The sequence below is a fragment of the Acromyrmex echinatior genome, chromosome 8 (genome assembly GCF_024713525.1).
Source record: "Acromyrmex echinatior isolate Ae372 chromosome 8, ASM2471352v2, whole genome shotgun sequence".
Taxonomy (NCBI): Eukaryota; Metazoa; Arthropoda; class Insecta; order Hymenoptera; family Formicidae; genus Acromyrmex; species Acromyrmex echinatior.
Genome location: NC_141859.1, coordinates 11368859 through 11383848, shown reverse-complemented (window position 1 = coordinate 11383848; position 14990 = coordinate 11368859). Strand labels below are relative to the sequence as shown.

Sequence of the window (14990 nt, the reverse complement as noted above, 5' to 3'; positions counted from 1 at the left end):
ATAATAATTTAATAATATAATAATTAAATTGGTACAATGTATTGAGTAATTATAAAGAAAAGACGATATAAATAAAATTGAAAATAAAAATAAAAATAATCAGAATTAAATGAGATAAAATCTCACGCAACAAATTTTTTATTGATAAGAAATTTGTATTTATTTATTTATTATGATAATTATTTAGAATACGGGCATTACCACAAAACTTGATAAAAATATATTTATTCGACACGTTTTCACTCAAAATGAAAGAATCGGGCAGAAAAACATAGTGATATGCTTCACGAATCGAATTATTAAATATTAAACGAGAAGCACAGATTCTTGCATAACACATAAAACATGAGACATAAGAAAATCAACTAATCAAAGCCCTTCATTTCATGAAAAGAAAGGAAATAAAAGACTGATTAATTCATTTATTCACTTATGCATTATAGATGCATTCATTTACCCTGGATCTATAATAGAGTTCTAAATCTTAAACCATAAGAAATGGACGAATCATAGTCGATTATTCTTCTCAAATTCGATTGCAATTGATCAATTTCTTACGACTTGAGGCTTAAAACACCTATTGTAAATCCGGATTAAACGAATGCAGGGGATCGATTGTGTATCTCGAAATGAGATGAAAATTACAAAAGTGAGCAAAGGTTACTAGGTATTGATCAATTAAATCAGCTCGAAATTAGTTGCCCATTTCGGACAGATTTCTGAGGCGACCCCCACTATCACTCGAGACTCGGCGGTCGAGCTCACGTGACGCTATGCCCCAGGAGCGTCGCGATACAAAAAGTATGCTGGGAGTATATCTTCCGGCAATTATTAAAATATTTTCTTTCCTACATAATTTTTATTTTAATATTTAAATTTTTTATTATGTGTATATTCTACAATAATATAATAAGCCATAATATAGTAAGCAATAATATAGTAAGCAATTATTATAATACTGTAATTACGACGTAATTACAATTATATATTATTGCTTATTATATTATATAATATTAGTGTAGAATATACACATAATATGTTAATAATAAAAAATTTTAATATTAAAATAAAAATCATGTAGGAAAGAAAATATTTTAATGATATTTGCCGGAAGATGTGTTCCCACACATCTTCCGGCATACTTTTGGTATCACGACTCCTGGGGCACAGCGTCATGTGGGCTCGCCGAGTGGTAGTGGAGGTCGCCTGGAATCTGCCCAAAATGGACAACTAATTTCAAGCACTGAATTAAATTATGAAAATTCTAGTGAATTTATTCACTTTTGTAATTTTCACCTCATTTCAAGATACACAATCAACCCTCAGGATATGTATTATGCGTTATGCAAGAGTCTGTGCTTCCCGTCTTAAGCAGAAAGCACAAATTCTTGTATAACGCATAACATATGAGGTATAAGAAATTGAATCAATCAGAGTTCTTTATTTCATGGAAAGGAAGGAAAAGAAAGACTTCAATTGGTACGGTTCGTAACAAGAATACCTGGGGTTCGACTTTAGTGGTTCACGTTTTGTTCTTAGTTATTGTATTTTTACATTCATGACTGTTAAAATACCGGCCTGACGACCGGATATGGGTCTGAGCACAAGAATTGTCGTAACACTTACTTAGGGACTCCACACAATACAAGGAACAAGGAATAGAACAGAGAATTTCAATCTATCAGAAATCATGCATTGTGGAATACACAGTTTCTGATAGGTTGAAATTCTTATTCTCTGTTCTCTGTGCGGAGCCCCTTAGACTTAAATTGTAGACGTAAATAACGCGCAAGCTTTCACATATGATGTACAACTTATTTATTACCGTATCTTCAAGAGACGGCAATAAATTGTACGTCATACGCCAAAGTTTATGCGTTACTTACGTCTACAACTTAAGTCTCTAAGTAAGTGTTACGACATATAATTCTTGTGCTCAGACCCTACGATCGGATTACGTCAGCGATCATAAATATATCCCTGTGTACACTCGCGAGGCGACTTCCTTTCTCGGTAACGGGCCTTATCATGACGGGACTTATCAACTAACGCGCGCGGGCACGGAGCGCTTACATCAAATGAATGATAACATAAATAGTCAACGCGCTAACACACCACCCACCAAGATTAATCAATTAATCTTCCTTTATAGAATCATTCACTGGTAACTTGCAAAGTTTAGCAATTGCACGTTTAACGATACCAGTGGTCGTGCGCACCGTCGCGACGCGTACTAAATTGTCCTTGCCAGGATGAACTTCGGTAACGCGTCCAATTCTCCATTTTAACGGTGGAAGATTATTCTCCTTTAATAGCACGAGGTCGTGGACTTGGAAATTTTCCTGGCGAGTTTTCCACTTGATACGACTTTGCAAATTGGACACGTATTCGACCGCTCACCGTTCCAAAATTCTTGGACCGAGCGTTGAACCATCTCCCACCTATCAAGGCTGTTTTTATATCAGCTAGATCATTGTCCGGAAGGCTGGTTAGTGGTTTTCCTATGAGAAAATGTCCTGGCGTTAAAGGTTCCAGATCAGAAGGATCAGAGGATAGGGCAGACAACGGCCTAGAATTCAGGCACACTTCAATCTGCACGAGAGACGTTGTCAATTCCTCAAAGGTAAACAAAGTATTGCCCTCTCTCCTGCAACGCGTCGCCAACTTCCCCGTTGATAGATGTACGGAGAAAGGCATAAAGCTCTTGTAACTCGCATTTAGCACCCACAAAATTGGTGGTGTTATTGCTACAAATCTTTCGAGGCGAACCTCGCCGACCAATGAAGCGGCGTAAAGTAGCTAGGAAGGCCGTCGTAGATAATTCACTTATAGCCTCGAGATGAATGGCTTTGGTGGCGAAGCATATAAATAGTGTTATGTAGGATTTGCATGTTTTCCGATCTTTGTTGATAAGGGTAGTAATTGGGCCAGCAAAATCGACCCCGGTGATGGCGAATGCTCTGGATGGCTGCACTCTATCGCTGGGAAGGGATCCCATCGCTTGGGTTAGTCCTCTTGGGTTACGTCTAGCACACCAGACACAGGAACGGCAAATCTAACGCACCAAATTTCTCGCGTTTAGCGGCGTTTAGTATTACTGGCGTATTGATGCCAATAATTGTGGACTAGCATGCAATAGAGCGCGATGTTCTCTTTCGATCAGCAAACGTGTGATCCTGCATTGTGCGGGCAGTAAGATGGGATGTTTCCTTTCGAAATTTCAAGGCGCCGCCTGAAGTCGTCCGCTCACTCTGATTATACCATGTTAGTCTAGAAATGGGTATAGCTGAAGTAATGGACTAGTTCTGTTTAATTCTCGTTTGTTTTGAAGGCATTTTGGCTCTTCCGCGAAGTAGACACATTGTGATGTTTGAGTACCTCGCGTCTTGATAACTCCAACTCAGATAGAGTCAATTTAGATAGTTCTCTGTCTTCATGTCCTTTGCGGCAATTATGAAGAAATCTAATGCAATAGACAAATATCCGCTCAATCCTTGTGAACGTTGAGCAGTTCGTGTTGAGTGTGTTGATTGTCTCGTTGGAAATGATTGAGGTATGATGAGATTGCAAACTGCAGTGAGTTGCTTGGCTTCAATCTCGGCATCCTCGGCAAATTCCAAATCGAGATTTCCTTCGCTTGTAAGAAGACGAATATATGACAACCATTTAGGGCCATTCCACCATAAGGAATTATCTTTCAGCTGAGCAGGTGAAACTCCTCTTGAGATCAGGTCTGCAGATTCTCCGAACCTCTTACATGGTTCCAATGAATAGCAGGCAGTATTTCGCTAATTTCCGACACACGGTTAGATACGAAAGATTTCCAATATGCTACGTCGCCGCGAAGTCAGTACAGCACGACTATGCCCATATTTCATCGATTTCAATGTGAATGGCGTGTTTTACATTATTGATCAGTTTAGATAATAACAACGCGCTACATAGTTCTAACCCAGGTATAGATTGCTTCTACCCTCGCTTTCGCGCATAATAACCTAACCATCGTTTCTCCGTTGGATTCGCTTACCGATTGTATGTAGATACATGCGCCATATGCTTTCTCAGAAGCGTCGCAAAATCCAAACATGGAATATCGACAATCCTTTGACACACCTACAACTAATCGAGAAACATATAACTCGTGAGTATTATTTAAAGAATCTCGGAATTCCTTCTACTTGTCTAGCACCGAATCCGGGAGTGGATCGTCCCAGTCTGTTTTGATTTCCCAAAGACTTTGCATCAGAATTTTAGCTACCGTTAAAATGGAGCCTATCAAACCCAAAGGATCGAATAGTTTACCAATTGCGGACAGCATCTTGCGCTTTGCGGACGCATGTCCTATTGTATTTGTAGTAAATTGAAGTCTGTCCGAATTTGGATTCCATTCGAGCTCCAAAGCTCGAATAGTATCATTCGCATCAATCTTGAAACTAAAATCAGATTCACAGAGGAACTCCTTTCTCTTGCGGAACTCCTTTCAGTGCGTCAGAATTAGAGCATCATTTGTGCGCTTCGAATCCTCCTTCTCGTTATAACATAGTTAACTGTTCTTGCAAAGAACGAGCATTTTCAATCGTGCTAGTCCCTGAAATTATTGTATATCGTCGACATAAGTATCATTCAATAGAGTATGGGAAGCGGATAACTCTCTTTACCTTCCTCACCTAATTGTCTCAAGCAACGTACCGCCAAGACGCACAGGTTTGGCCGTACGTAACAGTATTTAAGCGATAATCTTGTACAGGTTGCTCAGGCGAAAATCTCCATAAAATTCATTGAAAATCGCGATTGTCTTCCTAAACCAACACCTGGCGATACATTTTCTGTAAGTTGGCAGTTAAAGCGATTTTGTAAATACGAAAACGAATAATTATGTCGATTAAGCCATCTTGTAAAACGGATCTGATCAGAAGAGCGTTATTTAAAGATACGCCCTTATTATTTTTAGCGGATGCATCAAATACAACACGTAATTTTGTACAAGTACTAGATTCTTTTAACATCCCATGATGAGGCAAATAGACCGCGCCTTTACAATCGTCAAGCAGAGGTTTCAGGACTGATGTGTAATCTAACTCGATATATTCTCGCATGAACTTAACATAACGATCTCGCATGACTTCATTGTTCTTGAGTGTGCGTTCCAAACGCTTCAAAGCTACTCCTCGGTTATCACCAATAAATTCGAATCGCGGAAAGGTAATTTTATCATGAATCTACCATTGCTTGTTCGCGTGACAGTTTGCACGAAATGCTGCTCACATCTTTTCTCGATAACACTCTTGTTTTTTGCTGTCGTAATTCTCCAATTTCCAGAATCTTTCCAGACATTCCTTTAACACATCGCAAGGCTCCACCGAACAAATCAAGGTACTCGTCGCTCCCCTGTCGATGGCCGAATCCCTGCAAGCCGTTATCAGAACGGAACCTGCTATGATCCATCCAAGTTTCGTATTTTTGTAAAACCAGCTGATCCTGCCCAAGCTCGATTTTACCCGCGTCTAACAAGTCAAAGAAATATTCTGTCTCCAGTAACATGTCTATTGGATCGTTATTGTGGAATTCCGAGTCAACTACAATACAAGATTACTCGATATCTGTAGCTTGTCGCGATCTATATTCATGGAGGGCAAATTCTTGATAATTTTGGGCACGATCAGACATTGAACACTGGCCTGGAAATTGGCACCTCGACTTTACGTGAACTTCGCAAATACTGCGAATCTTGTTTTCAACCTCGTTTAGATCGATTACAATTTCGAAAGTCCTATTTTTTTTCAGCCCTAGTTTGTTGTACGCAGCTTGAGTGACAAAATTTGCCTCACTGGCACTCAAAAAGTATCGGAATTAGCGAGCCATTACATCGCGTTGCTTCTAACCTTGCAGTAGCCATGAGAATTCGTCGCCTTTTTACCTTGTGATATGCATGATTAACCGCTATATTAGCAACTAATTGTTGTCCTGCGGCTCTGATTTTGCTGAGTCCCTGTCAGCCTGCACTTGATGACATAGTGTATTATGCCTCCCATTATATTCTCAACAGGAATCCCTTTTGCATGCCTTTACGTAATGGTCGTTTCTGAGGCAATTTATGCATAACTTTAGACGCTTGACTTCCTTGATGCGATCGGCAACCGACAGAGCTAGAAATTTCTTACAAACAAATAAAAGATGTGATCCATCACAGAGGAAACACTTACCCCTATTCAGAGAAGAGGTTAGAGAACTTGTTTTGAGATTTACAGCACTTTTGTTTCCAGCTTGTGATTTAGAGTGCCCATGAAAGCCCTTGCAACTCCCTTTCCTTGAGAGCCTTGTCATTCGATCGTGACTCGATACACTCTAAAATGAGGCTTCTATTTTTTAGAAATTCCATGTCGTTTAACGTCACTGTTTCGCTAGACTTTATTTCCTCTTCCCATGCTCGAAGAGTTTTCACATCGAACAAACATTCAATATGTTTTTCTTGAGCGACTTAGGATCATCATATCTACTTAACAGTAATTCCCAAACCGTCGAATAATTTTGACCCGTTAACTTGATTAACTCAATAATTTTAGCGGCGTCCCCTGAGATTGACGAAACTATAAAATATATAACTAAAATATTGAAACTTTTCGACATCAGACAGTTGCGGTCTGACATGTATGATTGATCGAAAGCTGTCAGAAAAAGCTTTCCAATCCTCGATTTTGCCATTAAATCTCGGTAATTTGATGGTAGGCAACTTTACTCTAGTATCTGTGTTAATCGTGCCTGCATTGTTTGCCACGCGGTCAAGTATGTCGGTTTGTCGCGCGAGAATGGCCGACAATGTCTCGTTATTACTACGCGGTGTTATGGCGTCCACGTGTCATGGCGTCTTCGTGCTGAGCATCGCGACGCATTTGTTCCATGAGCTCGGTTTGCTGTTGCAACAACCGAGTGACCGCGTCTGTTTCTCGCGGTCCGACGCCGACGATAGCTTCATGCATCGCTTTAACAAAGATTTTACCTTAAAATACCTTTCTTCGAAACATTCTTGCTTTAGTGCGTCCTCGTCATTGAATTCGTCCTCTTTTTGTAGTAATTGCTTTTGTATGGACTCGAAATCGTTATACGTGTCTCCTAATTTCTCCAGCCTTGCCTCTGCTTGTTCCTCGTCAAGCTCAATGCCTGATCCATCGTTAGTTTGCGTCACTCTCGTTCGCAATCTCGTCAACTTTGCCTTTACATAACCTCGTGTTCAGCGAAGATCAGCAATCTCCGACATCTTTGAAATCGTCTCTTTAGTAACCTCGACATTCGTGGATATTGCGGTGCGTTACCCGAACGTAATAATTTTGCGAATACTGGACATAATGGCCAGACGTGGAATCTGGCTCGAAGGATCAAATGTTGTGTATGTTCGAAGGGTTAACTCAATATAGTTTCACCACTGATAACTTTAATGGCAATCGCGGACTTTTGCACGTCTTCTCGTCTCGCATGGAAGTGCGTCCCAGCGTCACCACACTCGCTACCGTCGCGCCAATATCCGTGTACACTCGCGAGGCGACTCCCTCTCTAGGTAACGGGCCATGACGGGATTTATCAACTAACGCACGCGGGCGCGGAGCACTTACATCGAATGAATGAATAACATAAATAGTCAACGCACTAACATTATTAAATACATAATTCTTAAATATATTAATCATTTCCCAAAAATCAATTGGAAGTTATGATCCACTTTATTAACAAATTTCCTGAAATTTTCTCTTTTATTTTTGGCAATAATTTTCCTCGCTTTAAGGGAAGATTGTCGATACAGATATAAACTTTCTCTAGAGAAAACTTTAAAATTATTAAAGGCCAATTGTCTTTAACAGCTTTTTCGCACGTTTCATTTCACCAAGGTTTATTTTTCATTCTCCGATATTCCTCAAGTTTAGACCTAATAATCTTATCTTGATCATATTTAACAGTATTAGAGCAATTATCAATACATCTTCCCTCCAATTCAAAAAAAAAGTTTAATATAGCAAATTATTGTACAATTCACAACCTGAAATGTTTCTATAATAAATTTTTGGCTTGTACATTCATTTTATCCTGAAATGTCTTATTATCCCAATATTTTGTAATTAATTTAGGTCTGTTAAAAAGAGTCCAAAAATCATTCTGATAAACCAAAGTAACTTGAATCGAGATCAGAGATAATGATCACTACCCCATGGTTCCGGTAACACCGACCAATACAAAACTTGTCCCAAATCTTGAGAAACGAAAGATAAGTCCGGAACACTAACGTATTCCCTATTGCAGGATACTCTGGTACCAGAGCCATCATTCAGTATTTGCAAGGATAAATCCGTGATGGCATAAATTAAATTTTTCCCACAGTCGTTTGCTCTAATAGATCCCCAAGAACAATGTTGCGCATTAAAATCTCCACAAATTACAATACAGAAAGACTCATTTAATTTTGATATACAAAGAAGAATGTTTTCTATTCCTCAAGATTCATTTTCACATTTGGAAATCTATATAAAGAAATTACTAGCAACTTTTTTTTTTAAATCCATTCACAACTACCGCTGTTATTTCCAATCCTAAAAATTCAAGACAATACACTGATGAATCCCATTTGGTTCTGCATATAATAACTATACTTCCTTCGAGGCGATGGCTATCGCATTCATTTCCAGCCAGCCATCTATCATTATGAGAGAAAAACAGTAAAGACCCTGAAAGACCATAATAACACCTGGTCTTAGGAATCAAAGGTTCCTGAATGCAAACATCATCATAAATATTTATCTTGTTGGAAATTTCGTGTAATTTAGATTGTAATCCCTTACTATTCCATTGTATTATACAAAACATTATTGAAATAAGAAAATCAAGTATATGACAAGCTTATTTAAAATGTTGAATTTCAAGAGACTGATCAAATAAAATAGAACAAAATTAATTTAAGATAGAATTAAATACTATTTTGGCAATCTCAGAGATCTTTTGCTTTCTAGAAGACTAGTTTTAACCAACATGCAATAAATTTGAGCAAGTGTGGCTTCCTCAAAAGCAATCCCATCTGAATCTCCATCATGATTTTCTCCCAATTGGACATAATTCTTATCTGCAATTTTATGAACCACGTTCTTTCTTCCTTGAGATCACTAATCGTGATAGCTGCCGAATCTTCAAGTTCCACTATTGAAACCTGATCCTCATCTTCTCTTTCAATTCCCACCCTATCAAACTCCTTAATAGGATCATCATCTCCGTAATAATCAAAAGCTGTTTTTTTCTTTTTTTTTAAACCGAAACATAAAGCGATTCAACCTAGAATTACCCTTTCCCAAAGATGTCAAATCATTTCCACTCCCCTTCAAACCAGATAAACCAAAGGCTCGATCCAGTACCTCAGATATCGAAACTTCATAAGAGTCAGGAACATCACAATAAAACAAAGTATCATTCTCATCCGTTTCTCGAGACCTTCTATATGCCAAAGGATAAAAAATTATTTCAATTTCTTTTATACTTTTCTTTTATACTTTTAATATTATGCTGTCTTAAAAGTTTTTTTGATAACAAAGGGTCTACATTAGCATATGCACAATTGTATTAATTAATTTGAAATATTCAAAGACCGGACAAGCCACATCAAAAGAATGATGGTCTTTACGATAATTATTGCAACTAACAGACTGAGATCGACAATCAACCTCCTTATGGTATTCTCCACACCTAGGACATGTCAATTTTCCTTTACAAACTTTATTAGAGTGCCCCCAACGAGAGCAGATATCACACTTCCTAACTCTGTTAATAAAAGACAACACTTTAATTTTAACTTTCCAAATGAAAATCATCTCTGGTAAATAGCCAGAATTAAAAGTAATTTTAATAGAATTGAAATCAAATAATTGATTACTTCTTTTGGAAAAATATTTCAGTCTTTGACATCTATAATCTCAAATAAATTCGTCCATGCCTGCCCTAATGTCATCAACTGAGAGTGAAGGATCAACATTTCTAATAACTCCTGTTCGATATAATTTAAAACTCGTAGTAGAAAATCCAATTATTAGGAAATTTGTCATTTATTAAGACAAAACGATTCGCTCCAAGAAAAATTTTAAACCTGATTTCAATAATATTAGGACTAAATTTTTTAATTTTCTGTATGCCATTGAAAAGATCTTTATCCAATTTAAAAAAAAATAATTTACCTATAAATATGGGATGCAGATACTAATAGACGAAGAACCGCCAGAGTCCGAAGCAGATGATTCCACCCTCACAATAAAAAGCCCAACAGATCGCTCATTATATCTATTTATTATTTTTCCTCTGAGAATTTAAGAATTCTATTCTTCAATCACATAGAGGTCACATATTCCATCGTCCTCTCGTTCAAAGCCCCAGAGGGAGACCTTGGAAGAGGTAACGACAAAGGATTCACCGATGATTCCAGACCTATTATATCATTAATGTTAATGTTATCCATTGAGTAGCTCTCTTCCCCATCCTGTTGAAGTGTTTTTTGTTTCTTAGATAGCGGAAATGTGGGAGAACTCGTTTTTTTTCTGTCATTTTGACACTCTTATTACTCTCATTAGACTTATTTTTCTTATCCATGTTGACACAATATAATATCACAATACCAAAAAGCGAAATTCAAAAGAAAAATATATATAAGTAAAAAAAATTTTTTTTTAATGTAAGGTAAAAGAATTATCTTAACAACAATTATAATTATATAAAAAAAACAATTATCTTAACGAAGGTTATTATCGATAGAAAAGTTCAAAAATAAAAGTCAATTTTACATGAGAAATGTAAGAAGATGAATTCCTTTTCTTAATATTAAGCTAAATATAAGAAATAATACAAGTCAGCATGAACATAACACACAAAAACCATACAAAATATATGTGACAAAAACAGCTCTCGCCACTGTTATTCAGTTTCAGGGAGAAAACTATTCCCCTCAAAATAAATTCTTAACTCAAAAGTCAAAAAGAACCAACAAAACAATCTTAAGCATAAACTAAATATATCTAAATTAAACTTACACATTAAATATTCTCAAATTTAATGTAATATGTATATATTATTAGGTGCGCAACTAAGTTCTCGCTGTTATTTTGATGAAAATGCAACTTTATTGTGAAAAAATGGTTACAAATGAATCATTGAAAGTATTGCCCATCGCTAGCTACTACTTTTTCCCTTCTTTCTGGTAGAGCTCGTATACCATCACGATAAAACTGTTCACTTACTGCTGGAGCCATCTGTTAAGAACAGCGGGAACTTAGTTGCGCACCTAATATATTATAGTATAATATATTATACCATTCAACGATTCTGGATAACATATTATAATTAAATAAATGATATCATTGCATTATACAATATTATTCTAACTAAATCCAACTCACAGAAAGACATTCATGGTCCAAAAAATACAACCAGAGTAAATCAAATTGCAGAATCTTATGCATCTTAACAATATAATTAGTAAAAGCGAAATCAAATTCAAATGAAAAGACTTAATCAAACTTGCACTAGAATATAGAAAAGAACTATATAACTCTCTTGCAAAAACAAAAATTCCGATGCCAATAGATCTATGGCCGGTATTCATAGTCGATTCTTATTTCAAGATCATCTTAAGTAAGTAGTATGTCTTAAGACGCTAATGCAATCCTCTCTGATTGATGACTTCTTAAGACCGTACTTAAAACGATCTTGAATATAAGATCCGACTATGAATACCGGCCTATGATTCTCTAATATACCAGTGCAAATCAGCACAGATTTAGTTTTCAAAATCAATCAATCAAACATTCTAAGCAGCTATCAATCCTTCAAGAATATTCCATTCACTTCAAGATAACAATTTAATCAAAGCGTTAGCCTTAATTGCACTAGATCGGACTTACACCCTGAAAAGCTTATCAAATATTCAAGTTGATTGAGCAGATCGGATTAATCTTCTTCTTTCCTTTCTCGTCTCATTCTTGAATCATGAATAAGTGCAAAAATGATCCGGCTTCCCATATCAATCTCAAAGAAAAAATCATACAGCCTCTTTCCCAACGTGCGACGCAATTAATCTTGAATGCGCAACAAGTAATGGCAAAATCACTTGTATACCATGTGTGCTACCATTGCCAAATAAAAGCAAGTAATCAAGCTTCCAATACTATATTAAAGATATATAGATTTCATTTAGAGTAAACACAACCACCAGTATGTATTTCAGAGCAGTGTTCACTCTCCGACGGCTGAGAACGGAATTTCAAATTGTACCTTTAATGGACCTTTTACAATAAGCCATTAATCATAAATATAAAGTCAAAAGCTAAAAATTAACGATTGTGATTGGTCAATTTTTAGCTTCTGACTTCTGATTTATGACTAATGGCACCAACGAGATACTATTAAAGACTCTCGGCGCTTATGAAAATTCACTGCCTGTTAAAATTTAAGTGATTAAGAATAATAAACTAGTAATATGGTACTAATTTCATAATTCATTAGTTTTGTAGACATATACATATATATTTAAAACTTAATAATATTCGATTTATATTTAAAACTGATTTTAATAATATTATCCGAATTTAATTCATAAAAACAAACATGGTTATAAATTTAACAAGTATAAAAAGAAGAGCATAAGGAACCACAGCACAAGTTGTAGTTTGTGATATTTAATTATTATTACATCAATTAAAACATTAAACATATCGGCCACAATCTGGCCATCTTCAGTTGTTTGTTACCGATCTCAATCGGTAATTCGAAAAAAAAGGTAAGAATTCCTTCGGTCGACCGACGGAAATTGTTATTGAACGCACGCACAAGGCGAGCTCGTGATTTCATCTCGAGCCTGACATTAAGCCTCGTCAAAGTCAGGGATTCATTGTTCTTTAGTCTTTTCAAAACAATTCGGTACACGCAAACAGGCACCGGCAACGGATCATCGAAAGTTCTAGAACAATTCAATTCGCGCACTCGAGCGCCGCACTCCGACGAATACGTCACGCGCTGTCACCAATCCCGCGTACGGATTTTCTGTCGCGCATGACTGTTGAACGTCGTTGGAAAAGAAGTGAAAGCGTCAATCAATTTTGTACAACCAATGCCACGTGATAATTACGATTGTGGCAAAATTTAATTGGATTTCTCCCAAGAAGAAAGCCCAGACCGAAAGCAATAAATGCTTCGATCTCGCCGTTCCTCCCGGGCAGATTGCTTAGATAGTTACACCGCTTAAACCGTTTACACCGCTTAGAGTTCTTAGACTTCTTAGAGTTCTTACTTCTAAAAGTTCTTCGAGTTCTTAGAATCATAGTCTCGCTACTATATCGCTTCGTAAAACCGCCGTGCCAACCGCTTAGTGAAAACCGCTATAAAACGAATCTTTCCGAGAAACTCGCCGAGATTTTCCATCACCGCGATTCCAAATACAATTTTGGAAAGGGTGACCGCATTTGATATTCTGTTAATCCAATATTTAATTAATTATATTTTTTGACTCTGTAACTGATCATATTAAAGAAAATTCTTTGTTAAATTAAAAAGAAACGAAGTTCTCTTTACTGTCGTGTATCATATCAACCGTGTGCCGTTCTCTCACTCGAACCTTTCCGCGCGGTGCATTCTTGCACATTTTCTGGTCCTTCGAGCCGGATTTAAACCAGCGAGAAATATTGTTAGACAAACGCCGCATCACTTTAAAAATTTCACGTCAGCGCTCTCGCTCTGATTCGCTCTCGCACATTTTCTGGTCCTTCGAGCCGGATTCTCGCCGGCATCCGCAGTGTCGAGTGCATCGCATTCAATGCGCGCATCATCAAGAAAGTCAGAGAGAGAAAAATTCGCAAGTGAAAGCATGAGTGACGAAATAGCCGCCTTGCTGAGCGCCCAGAGTGACATCCATGGTCGTATGGCCAGGTCAATAACCAATTTGAAGAAACTGGAGACGGCCAACATCACCCGCCACAATGTCGAAACCCGCTTGACGCTTCTCGACCAGATGTGGACGGAATTCGAAAGGCAACACAAGCTTATTCGAGCACATTACAAGGAAGCCTTCGATCAGAGTGAGTACAACACGTCTCAATTTGCCGATTCCGCCGAAAACACGTACGTGCAGCAGCTCGGCCTGCTGAGCGAGTACCTGGCAAAGTTCAAAGCTGAAAATTCTAGTACAGCTCCTCCAAGTGCGGGAACCGATTGTTCTACCAAGTCGGCGCTGCCGCGCTTAAAAATCCGATCGTTTTCGGGCGCGTTCGAAGACTGGCCATCGTTTCGGGATATATTCTTGTCTATCGTTGGCAACAATCCGTCTATCTCAAACGTAGAGAGATTTCACCACTTAAAGCATTGCTTGGAGGGACCCGCGGAGGCGTTGATACGCCCGCTGGCCGTAACCGGAGATAACTATTCGCGCGCGTGGGCGCTGCTCTGCAAGCATTATGAAAATAAACGGGAGTTGTTGCGCTCACCTCAGTGCAGAAAATGAAAAGCGATACCGCCGAGGAACTTAGCCGCATTCACAACGCCACGATCAGTGTCGTAAACGGCCAAGAAAGTATTGAGAGACCAGTTGGCGCATATGGATTCGACCTTTTGAATCACCTAGTCATCGAGCTTTTCGACCCGAAAACGCGTCTCGAGAGGGAATCGCACATGAGCAATTCCACGGACTTGCCAAACCACGACACGTTGCTGGATTTCATGACAAGGAGAACGCTGACTCTCAAAGCCGCGAAACCAAAATCGCTCAAGGTCTCCGACAACCCGTCGCGATCTGCCAAGTCGCATCACGTCAAGAAACACACCGAATCTTCACAATGCGTCCTATGCAAAGGTAAGCACCACGTGATGGTGTGTGAAGAATTCAAGAAGAAATCCGCTGTCGACCGCAAGGCCATCGCCGAAACTCACAAGCTGTGCTTCAACTGTCTCGGCTCTCATACATTCGCGAAGTGCCAGTCGACGAG

The 14990-nt window shown here is 38.1% G+C and overlaps 2 protein-coding genes across 2 annotated transcripts; both read right to left on the bottom strand.

Moving 5' to 3' along the window:
- Positions 1-2135: 2135 nt before the first annotated feature.
- On the bottom strand, positions 2136-2998 carry LOC147908759 (uncharacterized). Its single transcript, XM_087408735.1, has 3 exons — positions 2666-2998; positions 2401-2592; positions 2136-2342 (listed from the first exon to the last, which is right to left on the bottom strand). The coding sequence occupies exons 1-3, from the start codon at positions 2996-2998 to the stop codon at positions 2136-2138; spliced, it is 732 nt and encodes a 243-aa protein (XP_087264861.1).
- Positions 2999-7020: 4022 nt separating this feature from the next.
- LOC147908758 (uncharacterized) lies at positions 7021-11267 on the bottom strand. Its single transcript, XM_087408734.1, has 3 exons — positions 11256-11267; positions 10037-10224; positions 7021-9942 (listed from the first exon to the last, which is right to left on the bottom strand). Exons 1-3 carry the CDS (start codon positions 11265-11267, stop codon positions 9570-9572), a joined length of 573 nt encoding a protein of 190 aa, XP_087264860.1. The 3' UTR covers positions 7021-9569.
- Positions 11268-14990: the final 3723 nt, after the last annotated feature.

Excerpts from the sequence above, each read along its gene's own strand:
- LOC147908758 (XM_087408734.1), bottom strand. Across the intron at positions 9,943-10,036 it reads AATTGGATTTTCTACTACGA|TTATAGATGTCAAAGACTGA; the intron begins GTTTTAAATTAT and ends ATTTATTTGAGA.
- LOC147908759 (XM_087408735.1), bottom strand. The coding sequence starts at position 2,998 with ATGGGATCCCTTCCCAGCGATAGAGTGCAGCCATCCAGAGCATTCGCC. Across the intron at positions 2,593-2,665 it reads GTACATCTATCAACGGGGAA|ATTGAAGTGTGCCTGAATTC; the intron begins GTTGGCGACGCG and ends TCTCTCGTGCAG. Across the intron at positions 2,343-2,400 it reads GGTCCAAGAATTTTGGAACG|GAAAATTTCCAAGTCCACGA; the intron begins GTGAGCGGTCGA and ends AAAACTCGCCAG.